Raw genomic sequence first — 12,207 nt, 5'->3', positions numbered from 1 at the left:
GTGGCTGTGTGTGTGTAGTTGTGTGTGTGTAGGTGTGTGTAGCTGTGTGTGTGTGTAGCTGTGTGTGTGTGTAGCTGTGTGTGTGTAGGTGTGTGTAGCTGTGTGTGTGTAGCTGTGTGGTTACACCAGCCCACGGGATTATTGTGTACGTCCGTCGTGCATCCAAAAATGGGAGGGGCTGGGTGGAGAGGGGAGGGTGGGGAGGGGCTGGGTGGGGAGGGTGGGGAGTTTTATACGGGCACCACGGGGTGACCAGCCCCTCCCCACCCAGCCCCACCCCTCCCACCCCCCACCTAGCCCCACCCTCCCCACCCAGCCCCACCCCTCCCACCCCCCACCTAGCCCCACCCTCACCACCCAGCCCCACCCCTCCCACCCCCCACCCAGCCCCTCCCTCCCCACCCAGCCCCTCCCTGTACGACGGGCGGACGGACACAATAATCCCCTGTGGGCTGGTGTAACCAGGAGGTTCCTACCAGTATCAGAGCCTGTGTTTGTTTGCATGTTCATCACAACTACTGCGTGTGCTTAATGCAGTACTTGCTCCCCCCTGCAAAAGGTTTCTATTTGGTGTCTGAACGTCTCAACACCTCCAGTTTTAGTTGCCAGACAGGGTAACACCTATTCTTATTATTTGTCAATACTCTGCTACTGTCAGCAACAACATTGCTTTTATGGCTTTATTTTGGTGATTTCAAAAACGTTTTTGGTTTGGCCATGTTTGTTTGTTGTAGTACGGAGTTAGAATGATGGTTTTAATCTACGTTGTCTTGTGGTTGTTGTTGTTGTTTGACTTGCATCCCACTGGGATTTTTGCACAGCGTTGGTGTACGGTGCTTTTTTTCTGGAAGACTTTGCGGTTTTTTCCTGGATTTTTCGGTTTGCGCAAAGTAACTTTAAGATGTTTTCTTGTTCATGTTTTTTGTTTGTTGCGGTTGCACCTGATTCAAGAGCCGAATGGCTCACAGGGCTATACCATTCTAGATTTGAAGTTTTCGTGACTGCAGGGATCCATACTCTTTGGTTCTTTCGGTAAAGTCACGTAGGTAGAAAATAAAGTAAATTAAATCACGACGTTTCGGGCGCAACACAAGCATCCTTCATCAGGTGGGACAACCACAGGAAGAAACAACTGCAGAAGTGGGCAAAGGGGGGCTGATGTAACACGAGGCTGTATAAGAGAGGGGGGGAGGAGCCAGAGTATAGGGCTATAAACAATAAATGAAACTGAAACAACAATAACAATAACAGCAACAATAACAACACCAACAAAAATAACAATAGCAATAACAACAACAATAACAACAGCAACACTAACAATACCTTCTTGGTTCTTTCGGTATAATAACAATACCAACAACAATATAACAATAACAATATCAACAATAACAACAACAACAACAATGCCGGCCTGAGAGGGGGCGGGGCGATCTTTGTGTCTCTGCCGCTCCACAGCCAGGGGGCTCGAGTCGCACCGGTGACGTCGGCGGAAGCGGAAATAGATTCTCCCCTTCGATACCTATAATCGAACGTCGATTCCGCTAATCGATTATTGTCGAATCCCGCGTCTCTCTTTTTTTGCTGCGCGCGACTGGCGAGTTCGCGTTTATGCTTCGAGTAGAGTTCGATCGTTCGGCGGTGCCCATTTAGCTCCGGAAGAAATTTTATTTAAAAATAACAAAATTATAAATCAACATTTGGAGAATCGATTCATTTTCGGAATCGATTCCCCTCCACCCACAGACGATAGGCGTCGAGTCTGTGTGTGGTGGGTGCAGTGTTCACGCGAACCCGGCGGCCTCAACCCACGTTCCCGATCTTTGCAACGCACGCACCCTGGAGTTTACTACAATAATGTCCACGGGGCTTTGAGAGCGATCGCGCCGCAAACAAAACAAATCGGTCGATTCTACGCCGAACTTTTAAAGTGCAAAAAAAATCGATTCCGGAATCGCAGTTGAGAATCGACGTGCAAGGGAATCGCGTTACACCTACTGTACACGGGAGGAGCCTCGCAGGGAGCGAGCGACTTGAGCTGCCTGACGAGAAGGGTAACCTGATGGGTAACCTGACTAACGAGACGGGTAACCTGACGAGAGGCCTGACGGGTAACGAGACGGGTAACGAGACGGGTAACGATACGGGTAACGAGACGGGTAACGAGACGGGTAACGAGACGGGTAACGAGACGGGTAACGAGACGGGTAACGAGACGGGTAACGAGACGGGTAACGAGACGGATAACCTAACAGGTAACCTGGCGGGTAACCTGACGAGACGGGTAAACGTATCTGCATAGTCACTCAAACGGGGGGGTAACGAGACGAGTGACCTGCCCCGGGTAACGAGACTGGGAGAGCACGCCTGGGTCTGTGTCTGTCTGTGTGTGTCTGTGTGTGTGTGTGTCTGTCTGTGTGTGCCTGTGTCTGTCTGTGTGTGTGTCTGTCTGTGTGTGTCTGTGTGTGCCTGTGTCTGTCTGTGTGTGCCTGTGTCTGTCTGTGTGTGCCTGTCTGTGCCTGTGTGTGTCTGTGTGTGTCTGTGTGTGTCTGTGTGTGCCTGTGTGTGTGTGTCTGTGTGTGCCTGTGTCTGTCTGTGTGTGCCTGTGTGTGTCTGTGTGTGCCTGTGTGTGTCTGTGTGTGTCTGTGTGTCTGTGTGTCTCTGTGTGTGTCTGTGTGTGTCTCTGTGTGTGTCTGTGTGTGTGTCTGTGTGTGTCTGTGTCTGTGTGTGTCTGTGTGTCTCTGTGTCTGTGTGTGTGTGTCTGTCTGTGTCTCCATGTCGTCCTGTACCCTCCTTGCTTCTCGTGTCCCCCCAGTGTCTCCTCGTCTCCCTTGTGCTCCACACCGCCCCCGCTGTGCGTGTCGTGTATCCCGTGTGGCCATGCCTCACGTCTCTCCGTGCCTCCCAATGTCTCCCTTGTGCTCCGTGTCACCCGTGTTACCTTCATATTGTGTGATACCCCCCCTCCATGCTCCCCTTATCTCGTGCGCACATCGTGTCTAACGAGTCTCCCTCCCCTCGTGTCCCCCGTGTGTCTCTCCTGGAAGTTGTGGCGCCTGAGGACACAACAGCGGATCCCCTATCCAGAGCAGCAGCGAGGAATCGGTAGGAGCAGCAGCAGCAGCGTGTTGGGATCGGCATCAGGTGAGGGTGAGGTTGGGATGTGGTGAGGGTGAGTTGAGGATGAGGTCAGTGTGAGATCGGGATGTGGTGAGGGTGAGGTTTGGGTGAGGTTGGGATGAGGTCAGGTTGGGATGAGGTGAGGTTGGGGTGAGGGTGAGGTTGAGATGTAGTCAGGGTGAAGTTGGGGTGAGGTGAGGTGAGGGTGAGGTTGGGATGAAGTTAGGGTGGGGTTGGGGTGAGGGTGAGGTGGGGATGTGGTGAGGGTGAGGTTGGGGTGAGGTTAGGATGAGGTCAGGTTGGGATGAGGTGAGGTTGGGTGAGGGTGAGGTTGAGATGTAGTCAGGGTGAAGTTGGGGTGAGGTGAGGGTGAGGTTGGGATGAAGTTAGGGTGAGGGTGGGGTTGGGGTGAGGGTGAGGTGGGGATGTGGTGAGGGTGAGGTTGGGGTGAGGTTGGGGTGAGGGTGAGGTTTGGGTGATGGTGAGGTTGGGGTGAGGTTGGAATGTGGTGAGGTTGGGGTGAGGGTGAGGTTGGGGTGAGGTGAGGTTGTGGTGAGGTTGGGAAGTGGTGAGGGTGAGGTTGGGGTGAGGTGAGGTTAGGGTGAGGTTGGGATGTTGGGAGGGTGAGGTTGGGATGTGGTGAGGGTGAAGTTGGCATGAGGTTAGTAGGATGAGGCTGGGTGGTCACCTGTCCAAAGACCCAGTGGCCTAAAACAACAAGTGGACAAAAAAACAACAGTATTCCTGAATGTATCATATTTAATAGAGAGTTAATACTTTCTTGAATTGAGCATTGGTATAGGAACGTAGTAAAATAGACGATGGAGGGAATCCCAAAGGCGAACACTGCGAGCTAAGAAACATAAATAAAAGCGTTATGACCTGAAACGTAGTGGATGAACACAGTGTGGATAGCGTGTCCGTGTGTTGAACTTATCTGGGGTCAGTTAGAATTACTGTGTTGTCAATATTTTCTGTCTTTGGGCCTCTCTTGTCATGACGCAAGTTGTGAAGTATGGTCACACTCGCCACTGACTTTAGCCGTGGCCAGTAACTGAACGTTGCAATGGTGTTCATAGTGCAGTGCGCCAACTACTGAGGCCACCAATCCTCAAACTACAGCATTTCACGATATCTGCCATTTGTCCATATACGTGCGTACAGCGTACGAATACCTGTGCTGTACACACGCACGCACGTGTGTGTGTGTAAGGGGAGCGGGAGTGTAGCGGTTAGCGCGCTGCGCTACAAACCCGGCTTCCCGAGTTCGATTCTCGCGCACGGCCAACACCAGTGACGATTATCTGAACCGGGTCCTGGGCCTCCCCTAGGTCAACTCAGCCTCAAATGAGTACCCAGTGCGGTGTGTGAACATCGCCGTTCGGGAGACAAAAGCGGCTACCCACCCCCTCGTGTGCCACAGTGCCGGCCTTCATCGGTGCTCACTAACAGCACTTGCCCCCAGCAGTCTGTTAAGGCTAGACGGGGGTATATGTGTGCTCGTGTGCGCGCGTGTAGATGGAGGGAAAGCCAATCGAGCAGTTTGTGCTGCTGGCTCGCTCGGCGCAAGGCGTGGCGCTCTGCGCTCTCATCGAGCAAGCCCTGGACGCGCCGGGTGTGTACGTGTTCGGGGAGCTGCTCGAGGTCCCCAGCGTGCAGGAGGTGAGTGAGCGGCTTTGCCAGCCAGGGAGAGAGAGAGCTCTCGTGCTCTTACGACTACGTAGGTTTTCACGGGTCGTGCTGCGTAGCCGTCAGGTGTGTTTTCGGGTTGTTGCCGTGTGTTGTTCGGCACGATGTCCAGCGTTTCGCATCCATGTGCTTGGAGCTACGGGGAGGGGGGGGGGCTGTTTTATTTAAGTTCCTGAAGAAGCTCCTAGCACGTTGGGCAAAACCTGTGGGTAGCACCCTACCAAAGTGAGCGCAACCCACTGGTTGAGAACTGCTCACTCATCTACACGTCATCTCCGGGAGTCAACTCTTGCAATGGTGATTCCTGTACGTTGGAATAAATACCATAATACAGGTTTTTTGGGGTTAGATCGCGTAAATATATGAATGTGCCGTTGAACCAGCCACCACCCGACACAGCCAATTAGCAAAATTTGTCAAGTAAACAGAACATGGCAATTCGTCACTAGTACAGCACTAATGTGTAGTGTATAGTGTAGTGTAGAGTGTAGTGTATAGTAGTGTAGTGTATAGTGTAGTGTATAATAGTGTATAGTGTAGTGTACTAGTACAGCACTAACCGGTGTGTTGGGGAGCAAAGCCACAACATTTACAATCTGAGTACGACGTTTCGCCAGTAATTACAACTAGCTTCATCAGGCGACAGCCAGATATTTACGCGATCTAACCCAAAAAACTTGTATTATGGATGATATTGGTCGCGAAAGTCTACGTGTTAAACTGGAATAAATGGTTTAAACTTGGAAAACATGATTTGAAGCTTTCGTGACTGCAGGAATCCCCACCTGAGGACGATTGCTTGTTGCGATCGAAACGTCGTGATCTATTATTTTTTCTACCTACGTGACTTTACCGAAAGAATCAAAGAGTTTGGAAAACGTGGTTAATTGTGTTCATGGTTTATTAATTTTGCACATGTCATGGAATACTCGTGGTGCACTGAATATTGTAAACACGGGAGATTTTGGTGCTAGCAGTGATCGGTATATTGCAATGACGTTTGTATATTTTAAGTGACTGTGACCAGCTAACTGATGTAATTGTTCAAATTTGTCCACAGTTGAGCAACGGACCTCATGCTCCACATTTCCAGTTGCTACAGTTGTTTGCATATGGAACATACTCGGACTATACTGGTGCGTGAGATGAACACAGGCACACGTGTTACATGCATGCAAGTGCACAATGATGCTAGTAAAACTTTGGCTGTGTCTACATTATCAGCGTAATTGTTTTACTCACGAGGACTGCACGTAGATTTATAACAAAGTGCATTTAGACGATACTCATTTCCCTTGTTACTAATATCTTACATTATGAATCCAACCAGGTTGCTCGGCAGAGCAAAGCGAGTGGCTCACAATCGCTTGGTTGTGATTTCAACCCCTAGTTGTGCATTAGCTGAGCCCATCATCCCTCTGAGGTTGATAAAATGAGTACCACTTTGTTGGTAACAAGACAGTGGTTGTCTTATGGGTATATTCTTGTTGCTATAAAAATAAGGAATGTCCACCCCTGGCTCAGGGCTGTAAACGGGATATCAGCACTACATCAATGCCCATTGAACAAGAAATCACTGACTTTTTTGACATTGTTATCACAGGCAGCTATTGCATGTGAACTGCACACGTGTTTTAACTAATTTCTTTGAGGCCGATCACAGATTCCCCCAATTATTGATAATCCTACATGATGGATTCTATATAATCTGTGGGGGTGGCCTCTATTTGCAAGCCCAATAAGTTAACATGTTTGACCACGTGATCTTTCCACACAAGCTGGCCGACCCTTCTATTACAACCCCATCTGTAATCCCCCCCCGACCCCACTTCATGTAGCTTTGCTGTGCATCTAGGCCATGGGAAGGTGCGGTGATGACTTAACTACCACCTAATTTAATTTGTTACACGGATGTGTGTCTTTGTAGCTAATTCATCGAATCTGCCGAATCTGTCAGAAGCACAGAAAAACAAGCTGAGACATTTAACCATCGTAAGCCTGGCTGCAAAGATGAAGGTGACGTGGTTTACGTATTTACGTTTGAGTGTGTTGATTTGTTTGACAGATGCATTGCTAACGGAGACTACTGTTGCATGTTAACACGGCTGGGTTATTTCAAACTGCGTGCAACTGGGTTGGATGCTTTGTGTTTTAAGGATGACAGTCTGTCCCCTAGACACCCCCTCGTGTAAATCCAGATTGGTTTAATTTTAGTTTAATAGTGCATCTAAAAGGTTTATTCAAAGAACTAACTTAACCGCTTATTTTATGAAGGCTCGTTCAACCAGAGCTCCATCTCTTCAAGGACTTTTAGAGTAATATTAGCCCGGTGGAGCATTGCGTGGTTGAATGGTACACATTTCATAATATTAAGTTATACAGGAAACCTCACGGAGTTTCAAATTGCTCTTTCAGGAGGGGCCTGTATTGAGATGGAGCGCTATGCACGTGGGTTTAAACCAGAGTGCTCAGAGATAACTGCAAACAAGGGGATAACTCAAAATCAGCAAAGATGGGTTCACAAACCTACTTCTGGTACTGTCTTCACCTGGTCACCTCGCAGCCCTGCAGGTCTCTGAGAGTTTCACAAATTGTATAATCCACCAGCTCTCTGAAGCGATGGATCACGTGCATGCACCACCGCTAGACCTGCCTCGTGACTGGCTGACGCCTTGTGTTTGTCATCTGTGCTGGCCTGAATCGGGTGCTCGCTAATATCAACTGCCCCAGTATTGATGCATGTTTGTGCAATTTTTTTTCTCCCGTTACAGTTATCTTTGCTCAGATTTCTGTTTCCTTCATTGCTGTGCTTGAATGTCTTTTGCTTGTCATTTTGGTGACCCACATCACTCTTGCCACCTGGCCTTTTCGGTTATCACCTGCTTGAACAAAAATGAGCAAACCAGCAGTCCGTTTCAAGGCAGTGTGACGGCATCTTGGCGCTGTGCAGTGTATCCCGTACGGCGTGCTGCTCAGCGAGTTGGGCCTGACCAACCTGCGGCACCTGGAGGACGTGATCATCGAGGCAATCTACGCCGACATCGTGCACGGCAAGCTGGACCAGCGCCGGCGCCAGCTCGAGGTGGACACCTGCATCGGACGCGACGTGCGCGCCAGCGACGCCAATGCCATCATCAACACCCTGCAGCAGTGGTGAGCACGTGGCTATCACGCGCATGCAAGGAGAAGGGTTTGTGTTTATAAGGGCCGTTGCTTCGATGCTTGGGCAGATCAAAGCGCCCGTCACGCCACATCTGATCTCAACCGTTCAAATGCCCTCGTCTTATCTAGCCATACATACAATGGGACCCCCCAGTTTCAGCTCTCCCTGTGCAGCACAAGATGTGTATGCAGTACCAGCCTGAAATGGGCATTTATTTGCCAGCAGGGAGAGATGTTGCTATGTGGCGTTTTCCAAGCAAGTAATTTGTGGGTAATTTAGAAATTCATAATCAACGTTTTTGGGTTAGATCGCGTTATTTATAAATGTGTCGTAACCCTCCACCACCCGACACGGCCAATCAGCAAAAAAAAAAAGTGTCACGTTGACGAAAGACAAATAGTTCACTGCTTTAGCCCACCGGTGTGTTGAAGCGTGAAACCACAACATTTACAATTTTTGAGTACGACATTTCGCTGGTAATTGCATCCAGCATCATCGGGCAATTCGCCAGAATGGTGAGGCTCTGCTAACCCAAAAACGTTATGAATAATTTAGAAATGTTGGACTTTGACGCCGGGCATGACATGGTCTACTGATCCGAATAACGTCATGGGACCTTTAATGTTAGTACAGACCCACAGTGTTAACCAGAGCAGCCACTAGACTCGAACAACGCCAGGTGTGCCGCCGCTTGGCCATGTAACCCCCCCGTTTGTCAATCCACTGCTGGATAAAGGGCTTCCCATGCCGTGTTGGTTATGGGGGTGTGCACAGGCAGTCTCTGGTCCGGTGTGCGACGATCCATATTTACGACGTTTATATACCACCACCATGGATCGATTTACGACGCAGAAACTTGATTTACGAATTGACTCTGAGGACATTTGAACAGTCAGTCTGGTTTTCCGATGTGGCTTGGCTGGCATGGAGCTTTTGTTGTTCTCAAATGTTTTTTTAAATGGATTTCTATCGATTAAACCCTGTTAAATATGGCTGGTAAAAGGAAAAAAAAACATCGGCAAGTGATGTTTATACTGTTGCAAAGATCATATTTATGGTGGGGTTTCCAGGAATGCATTGTCATCAAAGCGGGGACCGGCTGTATGTCTATCCTTATTTTCATAGATAAAGCAGATTTAATGCTAACATTATGCCATTCTGTTTAAGTGTGTAAAAAATACCTTTTGAGAAAATGCTAATATTTAAGTGCTTCGAGTACACATATATATGAAGAGTGCAATCAAAACAACCCAGTGCAATGAGGTTAACATGCGGGTGTTCTTTGCGTTATAAGCAGTATTGCAATTCGTGTTATAATTAATAATTGAAAATGCACTGTTCTAGGTGTGATGGTTGTGAAGCTGTTCTGTTAAACATCGAGGCTCAGATTCTGCGTGCCAACTCCACCAAGGAAAACCAAATCGCAGTGCGCGCACAGATCGAGAACGAGGTGGGTAATAACTCGCCAGCATTCGTAGCGGAGCATCAAGACAAGAGCTCCCCAGTATGTAGACCGTTAGCGGGCACCCACTGAGGCCTGTACGGCATACACTGGTGTGGTATGACCAGAAAATCGAAGCTAGCTGCCTTTTTTTTCTGCTTCGTGCTGTTGTTTACACACCACCTCCGCCATTCGTTCCAAGGCCAAGTAAACCTCAGGGAGGCTCAGGACAGGTGCAGATTCCACTTGCCACTGATGTTTTCCATCGCCGATGCAATGATTGCGTTAATTCCAAGATGCCGGCGCATGTCGGTGTGCTTACTTGTATCCCTCTTGTGGCCACCCCCACTCGAAAACCCTGCCCTCTCCCCACCCAGTCAAAGCAGACCCTGCTGCAAGCAGCTTCAATGTCCTTATTTAGCCTCTCCCTCCATATCCTCATGTTTCCTGACCCGTCCCGTTAATATATTCCTTCAACTCTTATTTCCCGTTGATTTATCTTCAATTCCGTTTGCTTTTTCCAGACATTATATGCGCGACTCCACTCCGCCTTCCCATGCTGTGCGGAGGGTGAAAACGCTGCTTGTAATAACAGCACTTGCTCCAACATTGTATGTGGTTCACACGGGACACCTGTGTTTGTACAAGCCATTGTGTACGTATGTGTAGGTGAGCTCCCTAAAGCAGACCATGAAGGCCGCAGCTGCCTCGGCCGCCCAGGAGATGGACCAGGTGGTGGAGAGCCGCGACGCCATGGCGACCCCCGATCCCACACGGCACCCTGGGAAAAAACCCAGTAAGGTCAAAGGGTACGTGTCCCCGTGGATGAGGGGGTCCCTCTGATTTCAGTTACATTCCAATATTCTGCTTTCAAATGTGAGATTTAATACAGCAAGTCGGGAAATGCTATGCCGACTGAGTCTTATGCCTTGTCAATAATTTCTTTGTTTTCAGGTTGAGGGGCAGTGGAAAGATTTGGTCAAAGTCCAACTGAATACAAGCATTGCACACGCACATAATATGCACAGTAGGTACATATAAAATATTAACAGACACATACATTTTATGCTGACATCTGCACGTTTCTGTATATACACACACACACGGTGCGCAAGCAGACAGCAAATGATCTGTACATACACAATTCACACAGAAATGATGCATACATGTATAAATTAAGCCTGTGTACACTGACAAAATCGAACGCTTTCATCTATACAGTGCAATGACACTGCAGCAGCTGTCCTCATAAACGCAGTGACCGAACATGTTTATAAATGTACACGATTGTGCAAATGAACTCCCGGGATATAAAATCATGGCCCGAGTTTAAGACAAGGCCATGGATGTAATCCTTAACTCCTTTTGAGATACGAAGCAAATAGCTCCGAAAAATGTAGGTTCAAGACACAGGGTCATGTACGTGCATGTTGAACTTCTTCCGCACCGTACGTGGCCAATGTGGACGCTCTTGTGAGCTGCAGGTTTGATGGATTCAAACCCAGTCATTTCAAGTGTCACAGATTTGTATTAAAAATGCTACTGTGCATTAGGAGTATGGAAAATGTATCAAATTACAATCACTTTTACAGCATCCCTTTGCAAAAAAATATCTCGTTGGCAATTAATTTGACAGGATGTATTTAGCGCCTTGGTCGAAGGCTTGTCTAAATATAGTGGACTTTAGATGGATACTATGAAGCCGAGGCTATGTGCTTATGTCCTCGGTGTATAATCCAGCTGTCTTCATGGAAGTTCTCTGCTTTGTAACCCAAAACAAACGGCAAAACTGCAAAATCTCGCCGATTATGATGCCCAAAGTATTTTCTTCCAGGCCACAACTGTCACATCATTGATACAACACAAGTACAGCCACCTGTGGTTTACAGCAACCCCAGATGACGGGTAATGTTTCATGGGCAGAGAATTGCTGATCTCCTAAGTACAAATACATATGCAAGTTTTCACTGGTTATCTACCTACAGTGCTCGCATATCTACACATTGCACCAGCAATGCGAAAAACTCACATGCATTTAGAGGTTTTATTTCTACCTCTGCCTAACAGCCAGTCAAGAAACACACGTGCCCCTTCACACCCACACCCATGATTGCGAAGATGTTAATAAAGTCTATGCTTTGGAAACTGAACAATGTGTCTTTTTAAAGTTGTTACATTCGTTTCCCGGTTACTCTCTGTAGCAGGGCAGGTGGCTAAGTGGCTACCCCTCTTGTACATAAGGTTTACTCTTCATATCTTAAGTTCCAATGGTCGTTTTGGTGGACCGTGCTCTCAACGTGAAGATTTGCACTACTCTGGGAGTTCCAAATAAAACATTCCTGCGGAGGGAGCTGGTAGGAACGTTGGGTTGCTCGGTCAATGGCCAGGGTCAACGGCGGCGTGGTGTATTCCGCAAATATGCCTGAGGGCGGGCACAAGCCGGCGTGAGTAGGTTAAACGTTGAGTTTTATAAGGGCACCACGGGGTGACCAGCCCCTCCCCACCCAGCCCCACCCCTCCCATTTTTGTATGCACGATGGACAGACGGACACAATAATCCCGTGGGCTGGTGTAACCAGGTTCCTACCAGTATTATTCTCCTGACAAAGCTGAGGACGGGCGTGGTAACATTGTGGAAAAAATTATTTTGCCAAGCCAATGTGGCAAATAAAGCCTCAAGTGGCTGGAAAAAAAAGCCTGAACCTACTGCGTGCAATTCAGTACATGGAATTGTCACTGACCAATCACATGACATACCTTGTGTAAATCAAGACCAGTATTTGGTTGGATGTGCTGA

General features: G+C 48.3%; 1 protein-coding gene across 2 annotated transcripts; it reads left to right on the top strand.

Moving 5' to 3' along the window:
• Nucleotides 1-1,947: 1,947 nt before the first annotated feature.
• Nucleotides 1,948-11,555, top strand: LOC144944488 (COP9 signalosome complex subunit 7b-like). Of its 2 annotated transcripts, none has more exons than XM_078872670.1 (9): nucleotides 1,948-2,051; nucleotides 3,045-3,141; nucleotides 4,636-4,779; nucleotides 5,867-5,942; nucleotides 6,734-6,822; nucleotides 7,757-7,959; nucleotides 9,314-9,419; nucleotides 10,080-10,219; nucleotides 10,365-11,555. In XM_078872670.1, exons 3-9 carry the CDS (start codon nucleotides 4,636-4,638, stop codon nucleotides 10,402-10,404), a joined length of 798 nt encoding a protein of 265 aa, XP_078728796.1. In that variant the 5' UTR covers nucleotides 1,948-2,051; nucleotides 3,045-3,141; the 3' UTR covers nucleotides 10,405-11,555. The 2 variants fall into 2 exon arrangements, with proteins under 2 accessions (XP_078728796.1, XP_078728797.1); XM_078872671.1 differs by having other exon boundaries at nucleotides 1,965-2,063.
• The last annotated feature ends 652 nt before the right edge of the window (nucleotides 11,556-12,207 follow it).

The sequence above is a fragment of the Lampetra fluviatilis genome, chromosome 35, assembly GCF_964198595.1.
Source record: "Lampetra fluviatilis chromosome 35, kcLamFluv1.1, whole genome shotgun sequence".
NCBI classification, from domain to species: Eukaryota; Metazoa; Chordata; class Hyperoartia; order Petromyzontiformes; family Petromyzontidae; genus Lampetra; species Lampetra fluviatilis.
Note: the sequence above shows the minus strand (reverse complement) of the source record. Positions and strands in the feature narration are given on the sequence as shown.